The sequence below is a fragment of the Mytilus edulis genome, chromosome 9, assembly GCF_963676685.1.
Source record: "Mytilus edulis chromosome 9, xbMytEdul2.2, whole genome shotgun sequence".
NCBI classification, from domain to species: domain Eukaryota; kingdom Metazoa; phylum Mollusca; class Bivalvia; order Mytilida; family Mytilidae; genus Mytilus; species Mytilus edulis.
In genome coordinates this window covers 34258844-34278932 of record NC_092352.1, presented here as the reverse complement: position 1 = coordinate 34278932, position 20089 = coordinate 34258844, and the positions used below count along the sequence as shown (strand labels likewise).

Genomic DNA, 20089 nt, shown 5'->3' with positions numbered 1-20089 from the left:
TCAACTATGCTTGTCTTATGGAACAGCAGCAACATCAAAAGCAATATCTGGAAATGTTTGTATGTCTTACCATAGTAATTGTCCTATTTGGACCTCAATAAAGTCTGGTCTGGCGGCTCTTATCCTGTCCTTAACTATTAATAATGTCTTCAACATTCTGACATAGTAATTCTGGATTAGAAAAAAACTATCATTGTCTTAGTTTATAGTCTCAAATATTTGAAAGATGTACAAGACTATTTACCAACCTATGACAGAACACTAATCAAGGATACAACACCATTTTGTTCTTCGAAAAACTGGATCCTTTCCAAAGAAAACCAGCTACGTTAAGTGCTTAGACACAAGTCAAGCCTTTGTCATCATGTCAACTGAATACTGCTAAATCAATTGTTGATACTGTTCCTCCACAGTCTAACAGTGTTGTTTTACACAGTTGCAGCAAGATCATATACACGTTAATTTCGGCGCAAGACTTTACCATTTTCGTTAGCTTATTTGGATGTCTCGAGTAGACTTCTCTTCGTATCTTTTTTTCCTTTGACGGAAACCAGTTTTAACGTCCACTGAATTGATTGAACATTTTGTACTGGCAATAATTGACAATATCAGTCCTAGAGATTGTTTTCACACATTTGAGAACTCTTCTATTTCTCATCTAAAAAGTAAAACAAACAAAAAATGAACTCCGATGAAATTCAAAACGGAAAGTCCCTGATCAAAAGGCAAAATCAAAAGCTCAAACACATCAAGTCTTAAAAACTGAGCAGTCTTAAAAACTTTTTTCTACCAATCTAGCTCTTCTATGCAATTCAATCTCCAATTCTTTCATAACATTATACCTCAGTTCTAATTTACAGTTTTGACCTTTGTCCTCAACTTCTTCATTGTGTATTCTCCAGTGTCTAGTTGTGCATCTTCATCATCTGTAAATCCATATGATTAAACAGTGTATCTCCACTCTCAACATCTGACTTGTTTATAACTGTTAAATCATTGGCTCTTCTTATATAGCTGATCACCTCTTGCATTTTCTGGCTTACTGTATTCTAGTGTGTACGTGCAACATCAAAATCAATGTCTAGACATGTTTGTTTATCATAGTAATTGTCCTATTTGGACCCCAATAAAGTCTGCTCTGGCGGCTCTTACCCTGTCCTTATCTATTAAAACTGTCTTCAGCATTATGACATAGTCATCAGTAATTCTGGCTTAAAACAAATCTATCATTGTCTTGGTTTTGGATCTAGTCTCAAATATTTGAAAAATGTACAGCACTATTTCAAAATCCTCGAACAGACCACTAATCATGGAATGGATACAACACCTTTTTTCTCGAAAAACTGGATCCTGTCCAAAGAAAATCATCTACATTAAACTGCTTAGACACAAGTCAAGCCTTTGACATGTCAATTGAACACTGTTAAATCATTTTTTGATACTGTTGCTTAACAATATAACAGTGTTGTTTTACACAATTTCAGCAAGCTCATATACACGTTAATTTAGGCGCCAGACCTTACCTTCTTTGGAGGTCTCAAGTAGCTAGACTTCTTTTTGAAACGCGCATCTGGCGTAAATACAAAATTTAATACTGGTATCTATGATGAGTTTATTTGAAACCACTGGGTCGATACCACTGCTGGTGGAGTTTTAATTCCCCGAAGGTATCACCAGTCCAGTAGTCAGTACTTCTGTGCTGACATGAATTATCATTGATATGGTCATATTTATAAATTAATTGTTTGCCAAACTTTTGAATTTTTGATAGAGTAAGGCTTTTCTACTTCAGGAATAGATTACCTTAGCTGTATTTGGCAAAACGATTAGGAATTTTAATCACGATGCTCTTCAACTTCGTATTTTATGTGGCCTATTTATTTTTTTTTGGATTCGAGTGTCACTGATGAGTCTTTTGTAGATCAAACGCGCGTCTGGTGTAATACAAAATTTAATCCTGGTATCTATGATGAGTTTATTTGTATCTTTTCTCGTTGACGGAAACCAGTTTTAATGTTCACTGATTTAATTTTTTTACTGGCAATTGTTGACAATATCAGTCATAGAGATTGTTTTTACACGTTTGAGAATTTTTCTGGATCTCATCTAAAAAGTAAAACAAAAAAATACTGAACTCCGAGGAAAATTCAAAACGGAAAGTCCCTTATCAAATGGCAAAATAAAAAGCTCAAACACATCAAGTCTTAAAAACTTTTTTCTACCAGTCTAGATCATTTATGCAATTCATTCTTCCATAACATTATCCCACAGTTCTAATTTACAGTTTTTACCATTGTCCTCAACTTTTTCATTATGTGTTCTCCAGTTGTCTAGTAATGCCTCATCATCTGTAAATCCATATGACTAAACAGTGTATCTCCACTCTCACCATCTGACTTGTTTATAACTGTTAAATCATTGGCTGTTCTTATATTAATAGATAGATAGCTGATCACCTCTTTTATTTTCTGGCTTAATGAATTCTATTTTGTACGTGTTCACATTGCCTTTCAAGTAGCCGAGCATCTCTTGTTTTATTTTCACCAGAAATTCTTAAATTCATCATCTGATTCTTCTTTTAAAATTCCATAATTTCCTCCTATATATCTTTATCTGTCTGAATTTCAAGATCAAGGTTGTCTCCATCATCAGTATCAGGAGGGACGTTTTCACGATTTTAAAATTCTACCATACAGGTTTCCATTAGTAAAATTGATACCAGAATGGCAAACACCCCCATCATAACTATCAGCAATACTCTTTTCTGCAGACTCTCCAATAGTTTCTTGGCTTCCATAATTATCAGTAGAGTGAGTAACCCATATTCGCCGCATAATTAGTTCATTTCCACTTACATCCGACATACATTTGAATATTTGGAACTTTTTATGTAGGTTTCAGAAATTTAACTATATGAAAAAAATATTTGATAAAGGAATTATCTTCAAAACATTAGTTAATTGTTCTATAAATGAACGCAAACTCGAGAGGAAATCAAGTTGTTCGTGTACCATGTGAGGCACATTTTCGCCGCAATGTATGGTATGACCATCCTCATTATCCTGGTATTTTATAAAAAACGATGTTTGTAATTAGCGTGAGAGATCATTCCTATACGATTTTTCTCACAAATATTTACATTAAGACTGCCGGTGTGCATGATTGCCATATAAACCTTACATAATAGCCAAAAATTGTTTAAAAATACCTGCATATTTCTTTATATGTGCGAATAACCTTTGAAATGGGGTTAAAGAGGAATATCAACCGTTCGAACATTTCAAACAGATTTTACAATCTATTTAGGCAAGTACTGGTAAATTAAAGGCACACAAATTTTACAGAAAAAAATAGCAAAATGGCGAAAATGTGTCCATGGCGAAAATGGGCCCCCAACTCTATCATGAGTTTTTTTTGGGGGTATCCTAGCTGTTGATCCCTGACTGTTACAAGGAATGGGCAGTGGGAATGGGGATAAGTCTGGATTCAAAACATTTTTTTATCTGCTTGACCACAATTTTTCCCCCATCAAATTGGGAATCAGAAGATATTTTTTTTTGAAAAAAAACAAAACCCCCTCCCCATTATTGTATAAAAGTTGAAGTTACTGTGATGTTTTGTGAAGTTACTGTACATCACCTTGTTCTATGAAAAACTCTAGACTAAAGGCCTGAATGTACACAGTGTGTAAAATATCACAAAGGAACAAACTTTATGGTAAGTAAAACGAACATACGAAATCAACTTGTAAGATTCAATGAACAAAGGTCACAAAGGGAACTTTAATATCAGAGAGTATTATCTTATTGTTTTTTCCAAAGGATAGTTTGAATTTCGCGCATTTTATGACTTCGCCTATTTAACCGCCATCTGACGGAATTAAAAAACCGGAAATGAGATGCACGGAAGTTAACTTGCCATAATAATCAGACGCAATGGCGAAAATACACAACCCTGTATAAATATTGAATTTACCATAACATGTTCAATGACAGATTGACATTAAGATCAAATTCAAGTATGCCCACAATTTTTAGTTTTGCACATTTGATATTTAGTCTGAAACACGTCGAATTACTTCATTCAACAGTTGTACATTCCATCACTGTTCAGCTGCTGAAACAGAAAATGAAAATCGATCATACATTTGCAGATTGTAGACACATTAAAATTACAAATATTTACCACTCAATTATGAACAACTTCAGCACATTAAAACATTTACTTCTTCAGTCTTAGCATTATCAACTCACTTTTTGCAGGAGAACAACATAGTCCAAATAATTATGACGTCTTGAAAGGCTATTATAATTTTTTTCTTTGAAGCCTTAATGTAAGGCGTCAAAGAAAAAAATTATAATAGCCTTTCAAGACGTCATAATTATTTGGACTAGAGAACAACAGTGAACAGAAAAAACTTGAAAGTTTATATATTCATAAATCAAAGAAGAGTGATGTGACATTTTTGTCAGTGATTTAGCTCAAACATTATTTTAATATAATCAAACTTCACATCTTTAAAACAATATGTTATTACTACAAACCCTTAAGTAATAATATCACAAACCTAAACTGTCAAGGATGAGGGAAGTTAATGTATATAAATTTCAGAAATGTCGGAGGGCAATTCACATAGAGGATTCCCGTAGTTGAAAGAATTTGAATCAATCAAATGCAAGTAACAAGCCTAACTTAAAATTGCACAGATAAGAAGACAAATTCAGGTGTTCAACTCATCTTGTCCACTTCATGTACGCTCTGAAATTACATACTACTCATAGAATTGTTGTTTATTTCAATCTGTAGAGTGAGAATGAAAATTATCGCTAGTTTCTAAGGTCCTTAGCAACAGCGTATTAATCTAATTCATGCGCTAGAGTCTCGGCCAATCGGAAAAGATTAGCCGGAACTATAAAAAAAAATGTTATCGGATGACTGCGCTGAAATGTCAACAATAAAAGATGATTTATTCCGAGAGATATCGAGTAAATATGCAAGTCATGCAATGTCAAGGTCGTTAAAAACTTTCATTTGTTGTTGAACTGTTGACGATGAAATGTTCCATCACAGATTTTTTCCCCGCTAAGCGACACAAAGGTGTGGATTTTTATGATAAAACAATTTATAACGTTTGCATGCATTATTTTTCAATTTGTTCTGTTGTGTTTTATTAATAGTCGCGAATGAATCGATGACATAATTGTCAATTTGGTTCAAATGCACTACGCTGGATCAAAGATTCGACAGCTAGTCAATATTCCCCGATCGGGAGACAGCCTCCAGATCTAGAGATGTCTCTAAATTGGGAGACATGGAATACATTATTTGTCTCCTGATTTGATATGACCCAACAGGCCTGAATACTTCAAGCAAATACGGAAAATTTCCTACGATAAAGGAATATTTACAAATCAAATTTGCTGTCAGACAGAATCAAAAATATAATTTAATTTTGAAAAATTAAGTCACACTTAACAAGAATACATGTAATCATGACACTAAGACTTAGTAGTTAGAAAACATCAATTGAGGGGCAATACAGAATTTGAACAGTATGCTCAATTTTGTCAACGTTTAAATTATAGCAGTATTCAAACTCTTAAAATTGTGCAGACAAAATTTTTTAGAAAAAAAGTTCTGCTGGTAGTATGTCAATTTGACAAGCATGAAAAATTGTCTTAAAATTCACCAGATGCCAGGATTTTGAATCTAGATTTCAAAAAATTTTCGGGGGAAAACCCTGCTCATTTAAAGCACTTAAAAAGACACATTTTTCTAACAAAATCCATTATATTATTAATATGACAATACTTTACTTAACAGTAGTAATTATTCATGTACAAATGTACACAAATGTAGATTCATTTTGTTAATGTAGAAAATACTTTTGAAGTGACATAATCCATATGGTTCTTTCTCTCTGATGATCTTTTAGTGTTTTTTTTAATTTGAAAATAAAAAACTGTAAAGAAAAATCTTACTTTCTTGATCTTGTTTTTCAATAGCATAGGTAAATCAGTTTGTTAAAAATATTTTGTCTTTTACAATACTGATCAAAACTTAATTAAAGCACATATCTAGCAGAATGATTGGACAAAATGGATCTGATTCTATATAACTACCAGATAAAACCAACAAAAAAATACTGATAGTTTCCGCCTTCTTTCAGAATTTCGAGGGGTATAAATAATAAAGGAACAGAACTAGTTTAAATTTTGTGGCTATGAATGGAATTCTGTTAGCAACCAAACCAAAAAAATCTCAATAAGGTTTCAAGACTTCTGTTTAAGGGCATCCGATACAGTTTCTCGATATAATGTCATTTTTATAGTTTTGAAATAAGTTGTAGGCCTTGGCGAGTTATAAAATAAAACACAAAATTAAACATAGGTCACCGTGCTCGTTTTCGAAAAAATTGGGGATTTGTGCAATTTTGTAAAAAAGGTAGGCAATGTTATAAAAATTTTGGAGCAAATATTCTTCGTCGTAAATTATTAAGATCGGGTTCAATTTGAAGCTGTGATAAGTGACAATAAGGGAAAAAATAAATCCCTACACGACTGACTATACAATTATTCAAGCTTTGCTTGACATTGCGGACCAGATGTTCAAAGTGGCATTTTTTTAATCCCAAAAATATGAAAATAAAGTGTTTCTGAAAATGTCATTTTTGTCATTTTTCTGCATAAACTGCATTTTGTCATGCTTTCTCCAAATCTCAAATAAAAAATATATGTCACCGTGCTGGATTCTATGCTAAACACGATTTATCCTTAAAATTGCATCCACCCCTTTGTAACCTCAAAGTTGGTGTTAAAGTGCACGACGTCGCTGGCAGACTTTTACGACGTTATCGCTGCAAATTACCGGCGACATTTTTCAGATGTTTAAATATTGCTTGTAAAGAGCTACCTAACATGCAAAAAATTGATAGTATTGTTTTCGGAAATGAAATCAGGTAAATCATAAATACATCTCTTTGTTTGTGGTCTTAATGAGAAACATCTCAAGAAAAGTGATTAATACGGCTTTTAAAATTAAAGACTCAGCAATTTAGAACTCGACATACAGGTACATGTACTGTACACACTCGTGTATTAACTTATGTATTAATGTATACCATAGGTTGACCTCTAGATGGGTTTTTTTGTCTTGTTTTGTTTGGTGGGCTGCTGTTTCATTACAATACTTTAAATCCCCCTATTCACGTTTTAATCACTTTTTAGAATTTCACATTAACTCATGAAATTAAATTTTTATTTGGGTCAATGATAACAATTGAATAAAATTGGGAGGCTCCTAAACAGATTTTATAGCTGACTATGCGGTATGGGCTTTGCTCATGGTTGAAGACCGTACGGTGATCTATTATAGTTGTTAATTTCTGTGTGATGTTTGTCTCTTTTGGAGAGTTGTCTCATTGGCAATTATATCACATCTTCTTTTTTATGTTGTCAGAAAACAAAAACAAAATCTTATAAAGGAGAATCTTCAATATGCTAAAAGGATGTTTTTGTCCAGACAGAGAAACTATACCATAGTTTTGAAATTTTGATTTGACAAAAACGATTGAATTAATAGCGAGAGGACTGGACATATAACCTATGCGTAATTCATTGGTAAATAAATATATTTATTTTTTCACCACAGCGCGACGCATTGCGGGGTACATAAAATCTCACACGTTCATTACTCTGTCTGTCCTTCCGGATCTTATGGTTAATTAGATTTTTCAAGTGTACAATTCTTGCCAAATTTCTGTAAAACTGATAATGTATGGACACGTTCGAAAATCAGTTCATATCAACTATTCTTCAAAAGAGTTATGCCATGCGGAAATATTAATTATATTGGAAATTGCATCATATTTGCTGTCATTCCGTCATTTCTCTAATATATTTGTAAAAAAAATAAAGAACAAACTAAACAGCTGCTCTACGAGCATGCCCGTCGTGTCATGAAAAAATAATACATGTTTTTGAAATAACACGGGGTTGTACAGGAAGTCATTCGAAGTATATTCTGACTTATTCTTGCTAAAAAGGAAGTTGTATATCGCAACATGTTTCTATGATACCAAATTGAAGCTCAATAAAAAATCAATGAGAACTTAAAAATAAAAAAAAGAATCATCACGAAAGAATATACAGATCTTAAGAATAATTTAACTAACAAGAATGTGTTTTTTTTATGCAATACTTATCAATATAGTTTTTGAGATACGGCGCAACATGTGAAAAAAACCTCTTTTTTACAAGAATTCAATAACTCTAAATACAAAATTTGAATCATCCTCAAAATGTATACAGATCTTCAGATTCACATAACTAAGATTTGTGTAAAGTTTTAAGCAATAATAATAATCGTTTTTGAGATACAGCGCTGACTGTGAAAAAAACACCCGTTTTAGTTTACGACGGACAGACGGACGCCGGACATTTGTATTCCATAATATGTCCCGTCAAAATTATTGCATGAAATATTTGCCACTGGACGTTAAGCAACCAATAACCAATCAATGCATAGGGCATAGTATTGGTATTAAGCTGGCATTTATGGTAGTGCCTTCCTCATATCAAAAATGATAATTGACATGCATTATATTAGTAACACCAAAGGGGTCAGTCATCTTGAGATTACTAAATACGATATTCTGTTGAAGATCTCACAAAAACAGTTATGTGTTTTATTTCTTATGGTTTTATTAGACTGTTATCCTGTTAGAATCAAAAGCACTAATATTAATGGTGTAGAATTTAGATGCAGGAGAAACAGAAATTGGAGTATCGAAAAATCCACATTACGTTTCTTATTACAGAAAATTACATGCATTACGTCCCGCTATAAAAGTGACGTTTTGCGGGAATTCGAACGCTTAACGTCGCGAAAAGAGTTAACTCCCTTGAAACTGCATCGGATGCCCTTAAGTTTTGCGTAATCTTCGTAGGTTTGTCTGTCTGACTGCCCTTTTGCCGCCACCTATTGGTCAAACAACACATTCAGCCATTTAAGTTTGATGACCCATGTCCATAGGACTAAATATTTTTTAACCCAAATAACAAAAAATTGTAGACCATTTACCATTGTTTACCAGGGTGACTTTGTTGGCATTTTTGGAAACAATAATACTTCATCATGTTCACAGGTTCTCATTGAACCCTGATAGGATTCACAATTTCAGTATTTTCTTTCAACTGCTGGATCAATATGAACCAAACTTGGACAGATCAAAGATGGTTCTTTAAGAAAATTTCTCTTTTCATTTGGTTCAAGGATATGCATGGGTATGGTCGTGAAAAGAAATTTGTCTCTTTTTCTTTTAAATGTTTCGGCTATGATGGCCTATCAAATAAAAATAATAGTAAATTTTATTTATTGAAACAAGTCTTCTAGTTGTCTTGTGTACAATTTGGAAATTAGTATGGCGTTCATTATCACTGAACTAGTATATATTTGTTTAGGGGCCAGCTGAAGGACGCCTCCGGGTGCGGGAATTTCTCGCTACATTGAAGACCTGTTGGTGACCTACTGCTGTTGTTTTTTTCTATGGTCGGGTTGTTGTCTCTTTGGCACATTCCCCATTTCCATTCTCAATTTTAATTCTATTTTTAGGACTTAAAAATGGCTAACTTTATTAAGAAGATGATGCCAGGTAAACACCATACAGATATGAGCCTGGGATTAAATCATCTTCGAAAATTGTTTGCTGAATTCCGACACCCAAACAGAAGGGCATCTCAAGATGAACAAGAAGAAAAATTGTATACAATGATACCATTGTTTTGCAAGGTAATGTATACAACTTTTGTTTATCTGACATTTATTGCAAGTACACTGTATTCCAAACGATCCTAGAAGGAACAAGGAAATTAATTGTTGAATGATAAATTTTAGTTTCCATATGAAAGGGAACAAAGAAATACACCTAATCGCTATTCATTCCATTCCGGATAAGTTCTAAAATTACACAACTTTTTCATCCAGTTGAAGCTATCTGGGACCCTGTTTAAACAATTCACCATGCATGATATTTAAACTGTTTAAACTACCGTAAATACTATTATTACTTCAAACAAAATATTTTTTTACCTCGATTTTAATTTCGAAAAAAGTAGACCATACTCTATTAAAGTTTCTTGATGATTGCTTTCTAAAGTTTTTCCTCCCTCAGCCCACTACTGATGACCTCTATTTTCGGCGGCATGACCCAAACAGGAAGTTGTAAAATGACTGTTTTTCCCGGATTGGACTAAATAAGGATAAGGTGTATTAATTGGTGAATAATAAATGTGAATTTGCACATGAAAAAAAGTTGAAACCATTACTGTTAAATAAAGGCAATCAGACATCAGAGGTTTGAGACCAAATTAAATGATTAAAAGTCATGACTATAAAGAATCTTTTTTGGGGATACACTATCTGACAACACAAGTTTGTTGGCGCTATTAATGGAGCAGAAACTGCTTACCCTTCTGGAGCACCTGTTTTCACCATGGATTGATTTTATTCAGTATTTAGTTTTTGAAATTGTGTATTGTTATCTAATTGGATGGATATAAATTGAGGTAAATCCTATGTTTAGAATTAACTAATGATCCGAAGATATTGACAATGTTTTTGAAATGATGTTAAATGTTTGCTTAAGATTTATATATGAGTGCAGTTTCTTGTTATATGACATTTAAGTTGTAGAATTTTGAAAAACTTTAAATTGATGTGGAGAAATGCTATATTTTCTCCTACAGAAATAAATGAGGAAAAAAATCTATTAAAATGTAACATTATTTTACAGACCTTTGGAGAGGTACCATCCAGTGAAATGATGGAGAAGTTTGGTGATATTTTACAGTTTTCTAGCCACTTATCTAAATTAATGGTCACTGAGATAAGAAGGAGGGCTTCAAATCAATCTACAGGTTTGATTAACATCAGCAAGATTATCATTTATAAAATGTATCATCAAGCGTTTTGATATATTGTTCTATAAAATTAAGTTTTGATCATCTACAAAAAATTTCATTATTTTTCTGTTAAGAAATTCTATAGATATGGACGAACTAACATTCAAAGTAAAAAGATCAGACATTGCATAGGTATTTAACAACATTCCTTCTACAACAGCTGGCATTGTTGAGTAATTTGGTCTTTCCATTATAGCAAAACCATAGGCCAAACAAAAAGTTTAAAGTATTAAAAAAAGTTAAAAGGGAGCTAAATATTGTGTAATATCATCAATTAATAATGCAACATTTTTACCTTCTTACAGAAGCAGCAAGTTGTGCAATAGTGAGATTTCTAGAGATAAACTCGTCAGAAGAAGCTAGTAATGGTTGGATGTTACTTCAGGCTTTAACTCTCTTATCTTCTGGTGGACAAGCTTTGATAGACAACATGACAGGAGCTTCTCTGCCATCAACTCTTGTTAAATGTCTCTACTTATTCTTTGACCTACCAGAAATTCTTGATGGAGATGCAGTTGAACCTGGCTGCAACTTTACACACACAGAAAGAAGAATTTTATTACAGAAAGTGTTTGTTCAGGTAAACTATAATTTCAGAAATTGTTACAAATTTTTTAGTAATGCTAAAAATGCGAATGAATGAGTATGACAATAATTGAAAAATGGCAATTATAAAAAAATTGCATTCTAATATAGGATCAATATAATTGTATGCAACTATTCTGGAAATCCCAAAAATTAATCTTGCTTTTTAGTCCATTCTTTAAAATTCTCAATATTGAATGGAAGCAATAATTTCTGAATTTACTGTATCTGTTTGATAGAAGTTTTAATTAGGACTGAAAGGCTTTGTCATACTTCAGATATTACTTTGCCTTCTTTACAATTGTTTATTTACAAAATATGGCACTAGACTTTTTATATTTATTAAACTGATGCATCATCTGTTATTCACCATTGTAATACAAGGAGCTAATTCTTCTTAGAACATGTATATGGTTACTCTGTACTATCATGTCTGACTTTATTGATGCACAATCTGTTATTCACCATTGTAATACAAGGAGCTAATTCTTCTTAGAACATGTATATGGTTACTCTGCACTATCATGTCTGACTTTATTTTATGTGTTGGTATTAGGTTATGCATTTGATCTTTATCTTTTTTTCAGGTTTTGGTCAGATTATGTAATTATTCTTCCCCAGCAGAAGAACTTGCAAAAAAAGACGATCTTAGTTTACTGTTTAGTGCAATTACAAGCTGGTGCCCTCCTCATAATGTGGTATGGAGAAAAAGTGCTGGAGAAGTGTTAGTGACTCTGTCAAGACACGGACTGATCCCAAATGTAGTAAAATATATACATGGTAAATAGGATTAATAAATTTGCTTAATATTACATTAACTTTTAGACCAATTTAAAGTCATCTATTATGGGTATACACTACAATGAATTAGACAGACATCCTTCGTTGGATATATGTACAACCAACTAACAAAGTTTTAGAGGGGTATATGTTTATTGCCCTGTCTGTTGATCAGTCCGTTATTTCATCTGTCTTCCCATCTGCCTTTTAAGCACAACTTTTCCAAAAATGTGTGATGAACATTGATGAAACTTTACACAGATGCAGAACACTAGAGAATTTACATAAAGGGACATAATCCAGGTCAAACAACTGACAGGAAAAATAAACAAATATTTAATGTGTCAAGAAAAGTTGCTGCCATTTCTTGACACATTAAATCCTGACCAACAGCTGATCTGTCTTTTCTCTTACTAGAGAAGTGGACAATAGCAGTTCTGGAGTCATTGAACAGGTCTAAATACCAAAATCTCATGTTACAGTTTGTTACTACAACACTAAGTAGGTAGATGTATATAGGATTTGATTTTAAAAATGTAATTGACTTTTTACATTCATAAGCTGATATACAATGATCACTTAAGTTTCTGAATTGTCTGGAAATAAACGGGAAGTGTATTATGTTAAAAAGTTACTTTTCAGAATAGAATGGTTTCAGTTTTCCAATAGCAATTTATATAAATACAAACAGTTGACATTGTTTTTGTAATTTGATTAACATAAAAGAATGAAAAAGAAGCTGGCAACTTGTTTAAATAAACTTGCTGCTTGATATGGGCATCTAATAAAAATGTATTGTTATTTTATCTGGTAAAGGTTATTTTGTTTTACTTTTGTATTCTTATAAATTAAAATAAAAAGGTTATACTTTTCAGACAAAGGATGTGTTAGACACTGTATAGAAAACATGCAGCGTATCCAAGAGTTATCTCCCATAGAACAAGTTGAGATGTTTGTTACTGTGTTTTGTTTTCTGAAAGATTCTAGTGAAGTGTCGCAGATATTAATGGAAGACTTCAAATCTTGTCAGGGATATAACTATTTATGTGAATTTTTATTAAGGTAATTATAATTTGATCTGTTTATACATATGTAAGGTCTAAAAATAGCAACAATAAACAAACTGATTAAACAGATGATTGGTCAGCAGATGAAGTGTGTGATAATCTCCATCTTACACTAAAATATAATGTTGAATGTTATATTTTCGTTATAAAATATCTAGTTCATACTAATGAACTATTTGAGGTAAAATGTCAAACTTATAGATTAATCCTTTTATATTTCATAAGGAAGACAAAGCTAGTTTGGATGAATTGTTTTGCTGCAGATTGAAAAAAAATGCAATTATAAGAAATGAAAAACGCTGATTTTTGAAAACAGAGTTTTACTCATATTTTATGCAAAAGATTAGAAATCTCAGTTCTGTTGTCAAGTAACAATTGATTTGTTCAACCCAAGATGATATTAAACTTACTGTCTTTAGTATCCAACTGCCATGTAACAAAAGTAGTGATCATGTGAAAGTATCTTCATGACAAAAACAATGTGTTGATCTTATGCTCAAAGTAAGGTTTTCCACAGAGTAAGCATACTTAAACGATGAAGCAAATTCTGGATAGCAACACAAATTAAATATCATGTATGTCTGAGTTAAATAAATTTTCAATAAACAAAAAGAAATTAAGAAAAAGACCAACAACAACGTATGCATACTAACTGAATTGTCTAAACCACTGGATCACGGTTTTGTCCATGTTTTGAAGTAATTCAAATAATAAGGCTAAAGATGCTTTAATAACAATGTATATTTATTTACATCAGATTAGAATTGGACACTAGTATGGAATCCACACAGGCATTGAGAAATCTCTTATTACTGGTTGGTTCTTTGACAACTTGTGGCTTTGTGGAAATTAAACCAACTCAAGCTAGTTCAGGATCACTCTATCAGATGCCAGGATTTTCTCTCCCACAACCAGCAGGCAAAGGTATAGATTAGAAAAAAGATGTGATCTGTCTTTTCATTCAATATTTGTTGCAACAATATGTTAGTTATTTTTTTTTCTTTTTAGAAATATTTGTATTTAAATATTTAAGTGTAATTAATAATCTGCTTATTTCAGTTAACACACACTTTTATTTGTTTTCTTTTGTATGATGTATAATAGCACTTAATATTTTCTTGCATGAAATTTTTTTTTCAAAATATATTTATGTTTACAAGTTTTTTCAATACAAAGGCATTTTATTTTATTTTGTATAATTTGCATGTTAAGAAACCCTCAACATATTATGTGTTGTTTTAGATGTGCAAGTGAATGCAAGCCCTAGTTCCAGTTAAGTTTTGTAAAACAATATAGTCAGGGTTTTAGCTAGGATTTTGAGGGCTTTAGTCACTTTTGCGCGTGATAAAAATCAGCCTTATTTTTTTATAAAGCAAGGGATCTAGGATGTTTATCAAACTAGCTATACATATATGTCCAAGTCCTTCAAGGACTAGTCTAGGATCTTTGAAGACTTTAGGATTGCTAATGTAGGCAGTTATTTGCAATATTGAATGAATTGACTGATGTGATGCTAAGATATGAAGATAAGAACAGGGATCTGGTAATATGGTCAAAACTTCACTTCAGTTATTTTCAGGGCACACCCCTTATCAACAAAAGTTGGGTGCCTTTATTTTTAACCACTGCACAAATGAACTTGTAACGACTTTTTCACTTCACAATCATTTATATCCTTGAAAATACGTTTTAATATCTATTTGGAATCAATTTCTTTAATATTGGATAGAAGGATCTGCATCTATACTTAATGGGACAATTCTAATGACTGTAGACTGTAGATCACGTTTACTTTCGATTTTTAAACGAAATGAAATGAAAACGGGAAGTGACAATTGAATAATAATTTTAGAATAAAACCGGATTCATCTACGAACTTTTACGCATGCGCAATGCATTGAACAGGAAGCACCTGTTTGCAAGTGAAAATATTTACGTTTTGAATAAAGTTCATTCTTTTTAATCGAAGTTGTCGAAAGTTTATGATGAATATATTTATATAAAGTATGACGAAAATACGTTGAAATGACGAAACTACGACAAGCATACTGCAAATTATAATCCTAAGGGAAATATTATAATTTAAATAAAGTTGAAATGTCCGGGAAGTTTATCAATTTTGTTCAAATGACGAAAATACGACTGAACTGTGAGAAATGATTAAAATGAAATGCTGACTGACTGATTTAACTTAAATAGATTATTATGATGGTCATTTATGAGGTTTTATAATGATAATTAAGGGATTAGTGACCCATCTGATTGGCGATAAGCGGATTACTTGTCATCACAACTTTTAACACCTTTGGTAAACGTTAATTACCTGAGGGCCATAAACTTGCCAGAATCATAAAGACAGGTAGAATTCAAGTAATTTGATGTGTAAATACTTTTACAAATTTTCTAAATTTAAGTGACGAAATTGATATGAAATATTTTCGTCATTTCGAAAACCTTTTCGTAAAATACGAAAGTGACGAGCGCTAGCAAAATCACTGAATATAGTTATAGTGGCTTGTGTGGCATATAGCTTGTGATGTTATATTCTTTGTTTCATCTTTAACACTCAACGTCATAAGAAACAAAAGCTGGTCTTATTTCTCTTTCTCTAAGCTTCATGTAAACCATAAAGAATATTGCACCCATTTTGTCTAGACTTTCTCTATTTGCACAAGTAAATGCTTTAGATATTAATTTTTGGATGTGATCTTTTTATGTGTGTTATGTTTATTAAAATACACATTCATACCATTAAACCTTTTGAATCTCTAAAGAAAGAGGGGGGGGGGGGGGGTCTTTAATTCGAAAAAGAAGAAAAGGATCATTCAAAACATGACCAATTTTTTGTTTGTTTTTGGGTTTTTTGTGGTGTTTGGAGATCAGATTTGTTATTCTCTGTGTTGCATGTGTTAGATTACAAAATATCTTAACATATATAGCACTTACATGGTCAGTATGGTATTACTAGTTGAAATAGAATGTATATCTGGATAAAATGCATGTATATTATCTTTCGATTTATTATTAAATAGTGATGATAAATTACTAATACTGTATAAATTGTAGAAGGACTAAAAGTTTAAAAGATAGTTACTGTTAAGTATTAAACTATTATATTAAACACATGTGTAGTCTATATTTGGAATCAAGCTTTTTAAAAATAGTAATATATTACAGTAGTGTCTGCAATTTGGGAAGAACATTTTGGAATCAAGGACCATTTAGAACACAGCAACCAAAAACTGTGTAAAAAGTTTAATTTAAAAAAAAAATGGTTTGTTGAAAATAAAATTAGTATTGTACAGATATAGATAGATATCATTTGTTTTGTTTTACCGAAGGTTTTCTGTTTAATAAGGAAACAATTCTTCGTTATCAAAACAACTTCCTTGATCTTAAATATAAAATGACATAGAATGAATACAGGTCTAGCTAAAAATTGTAATACTATTTATTAATTATAGCTTTATTATGCTTTAGGTGTTAGTGTACGGAATATTCAAGCTTTTCAAGTGTTGCAGTCAGTTTTCCTGAAGGTTTGTAATACAATTACAGTCAAGCATCTTGATTTTCAGCTTTCAAAATTTTTTGAAATACTGTTGAAACAATATTTTGTGATAGAAGTTTGGAATAAAATTTGTTGTTAAGTCTTTACAATTAATTCATTAGTTTTGATAAAAAAAAATTCACCAACTAAGTTAGCCCTGTGCATATTTTAAAACTGATGATATTGGACATGAAATTTGACAAAATTATTTACCACCATTGAAAAGTGTTGATTTCATGTAAGCAACTTTACAATGATGATCATAACCACAAAGTTATTTGAAGTAATACATCCTTGCCTGGCCTTCTTTGATGGCTCCCATCTAAACTTTCTCTAAATGTTTTCCTGATAATTTATGGTATTAATTTTTTAGCTCACTTGGCTTTTCTCATCACTTGGCGTCCGTCGTCGTCGTCGTCCGTTAACTTTTACAAAAATCTTCTCCTCTGAAACTACTGGTCCAAATTTAACCAAACTTGGCCACAATCATTATAGGGTATCTAGTTTAAAAAATGTGTGGCGTGACCCGGCCAACCAACCAAGATGGCCACCATGGCTAAAAATAGAACATAGGGGTAAAATGCAGTTTTTGGCTTATAATTCAAAAACTAAAGTATTTAGAGCAAATCTGACATGGGGTAAAATTGTTTATCAGTTCAAGATCCATCTGGCTTTAAATTTTTAGATGAATCGGACAACCCATTGTTGGGTTGCTGCCCCTGAATTGGTAATTTTAAGGAAATTTTGCTGTGTTTGGTTATTATCTTGATTATTATTATAGATAGAGATAAACTGTAAACAGCAATAATGTTCAGCAAAGTAAGATTTACAAATAAGTCAACATGACCGAAATGGTCAGTTGACCCCTTTAAGAGTTATTGCCCTTTATAGTCAATTTTTAACTATTTTTCATAAATCTTAGTAATCTTTTACAAAAATCTTCTACTCTGAAACCACTGGGCCAAATTAATCCAAACTTGGCCACAATCATCTTTGGGGTATCTTGTTTGAAAAATGTGTCCGATGACCGGGCCATCTTACCAAGATGGCCACCACTGCTAAAAATAGAACATAGGGGTAAAATGCAGTTTTTGGCTTATAACTAAAAAAACCAAAGCATTTAGAGCAAATCTGACGGGGTTAAATAGTTTATCAGGTAAAGATCTATATGCCAGGAAATTTTCAGATTGATTGGACAACCCGTTGTTAGGTTGCTGCCCCTGAATTGGGTAATTTTAAGGAAATTTTGCTGTGTTTGGTTATTATTTTGAATATTAATATAGATAGAGATAAACTGTAAACAGCAATAATGTACAGCAAAGTAAGACCTTAAAATTAGTCAACATGACCAAAATGATCTATTGACCCCCTAAGGAGTTATTGTCCTTTATAGTCAATTTTTAACAATTTTCATAAAATTTGTAAACTTTTACTAACATTTTCCACTAAAACTACTGGGCCAAGTTCATTATAGATAGAGATAATTGTAAGCAGCAAGAATGTTCAGTTAAGTAAGATTTACATCACATCACCATCACCAAAACACAATTTTGTCATGAATCCATCTGCGTCCTTTGTTTAATATTCGCATTGGCCAAGGTGAGCGACACAGGCTCTTTAGAGCCTCTTGTTATGCCTTACCTACGATAGAAGAGGGGCATTATGTTTTCTGGTCTGTGCGTCCATACATCTGTTGGTTCGTCTGACTGTTCGTTCGTCCATTCATTCGTCCGTCTGTCCCTCTTCAGGTTAAGGTAGTTTTTGATCAACTTGAAACTTAAAACACATGTTCCTTATGACATGGTCTATCTTATTTAATGCACAATTAGATTTTTGACCACAATGTCACAGTCCACTGAACATAGTAAATGATAGTGCAAGTTTCAGGTTAAAGTTTTTGGTCAAGGTAGTTTTTGTTGAAATTGAAGTCCAATCAACTGTAAACTTAGAACACATGTACCCTGTGATATGATCTTTTTAATTTAAATGCCAAATTAGATTTTTCACTATCCATTGAATATAAAAAATGAAAGTGTGAGTGGGGCATCAATGTACTATGGGCACATTCTTGTTTATTAATTGTCCCTATTTATTAGAATATGTTGTATTATCATATGAAATAATTGGCATGTAAAATTAACTATTAATTTTCATGTTTTATTATTACATGATATAATTATTAAATAACTGAATCCCCTTTTCAGGGTTCCACAAGCTGTCTTTGTAATACCATTTTAGAGGTCATCAACAGTATATATCACCAAGACAATGCTAACTACTTCATATTAGAACCACAACATACCATGTCACAGTTTGTAGAAAAAATCTATCTGAAACCACAAGATGTTCAGGTACGTAAAAGGAAGGCTTGTTATTATTAATTTGCCTATTTATTATTTTATCTATTTATTAATTTGCCTTTTTATTAATTTATCTATTTATTAATTTGCCTATTTATTAATTTATCTATTTATTAATTTGCCTATTTATTAATTTATCTATTTATTAATTTGCCTTTTTATTAATTTATCTATTTATTAATTTGCCTTTTTATTAATTTATCTATTTATTAATTTGCCTATTTATTAATTTATCTATTTATTAATTTGCCTATTACATAAAGCTTCACAAAATACATTTAAAGGACTGTTAGACATATAGTCAGGCCAACTGCAATAATTCATCTGTCTGACCAAAAATTAATTGCAAAATATGTTATCTATAATACATTTGTATATTAAAAAGTTCTGTTTTCCTGAAGTTATAAAAATGTTTTTTCCTGAAGTCATACTGAAATACTTGTTTACTTCCCTAATATGTTCACATGTATAAATCATAAAATTCTTTTGTTACAGGAAAAGTTTTTTGAGCTCCTGGAGTTTATTGTGTATGATTTGAATTTTGTACCCTGTAAAGAACTCATCAGTATCAGCTTACTCATCAAATCTGATCAGTAAGTTTTCACATAGTTAAGTATACTCACCAAATCAGATCAGTAAGTTTTCACATAGTTAAGTATACTCATCAAATCAGATCAGTAAGTTTTCACATAGTTTAGTATACTCATCAAATCAGATCAGTAAGTTTTCCCATAGTTAAGTATACTTACAAAATCAGATCAGTAAGTTTTCACATTGTTAAGTATACTC

General features: G+C 31.8%; 1 protein-coding gene across 3 annotated transcripts in view; it reads left to right on the top strand.

The window, feature by feature from the left end:
* The first annotated feature begins 3889 nt into the window (after positions 1-3889).
* Positions 3890-20089, top strand: part of LOC139488209 (WD repeat and FYVE domain-containing protein 3-like) — a 74625-nt gene continuing 58425 nt past the window's right edge. For all 3 annotated transcript variants that reach the window (XM_071273668.1, XM_071273669.1, XM_071273667.1), the window contains exons 1-11: positions 3890-4018; positions 9613-9789; positions 10793-10916; positions 11267-11541; positions 12134-12326; positions 13202-13388; positions 14151-14317; positions 14636-14665; positions 16874-16929; positions 19145-19291; positions 19796-19893. In XM_071273668.1, the coding sequence (XP_071129769.1) occupies positions 9622-9789; positions 10793-10916; positions 11267-11541; positions 12134-12326; positions 13202-13388; positions 14151-14317; positions 14636-14665; positions 16874-16929; positions 19145-19291; positions 19796-19893 (1445 nt within the window). In that variant the 5' untranslated portion in view covers positions 3890-4018; positions 9613-9621. The remainder of the gene's footprint in view (positions 4019-9612; positions 9790-10792; positions 10917-11266; positions 11542-12133; positions 12327-13201; positions 13389-14150; positions 14318-14635; positions 14666-16873; positions 16930-19144; positions 19292-19795; positions 19894-20089) is intronic.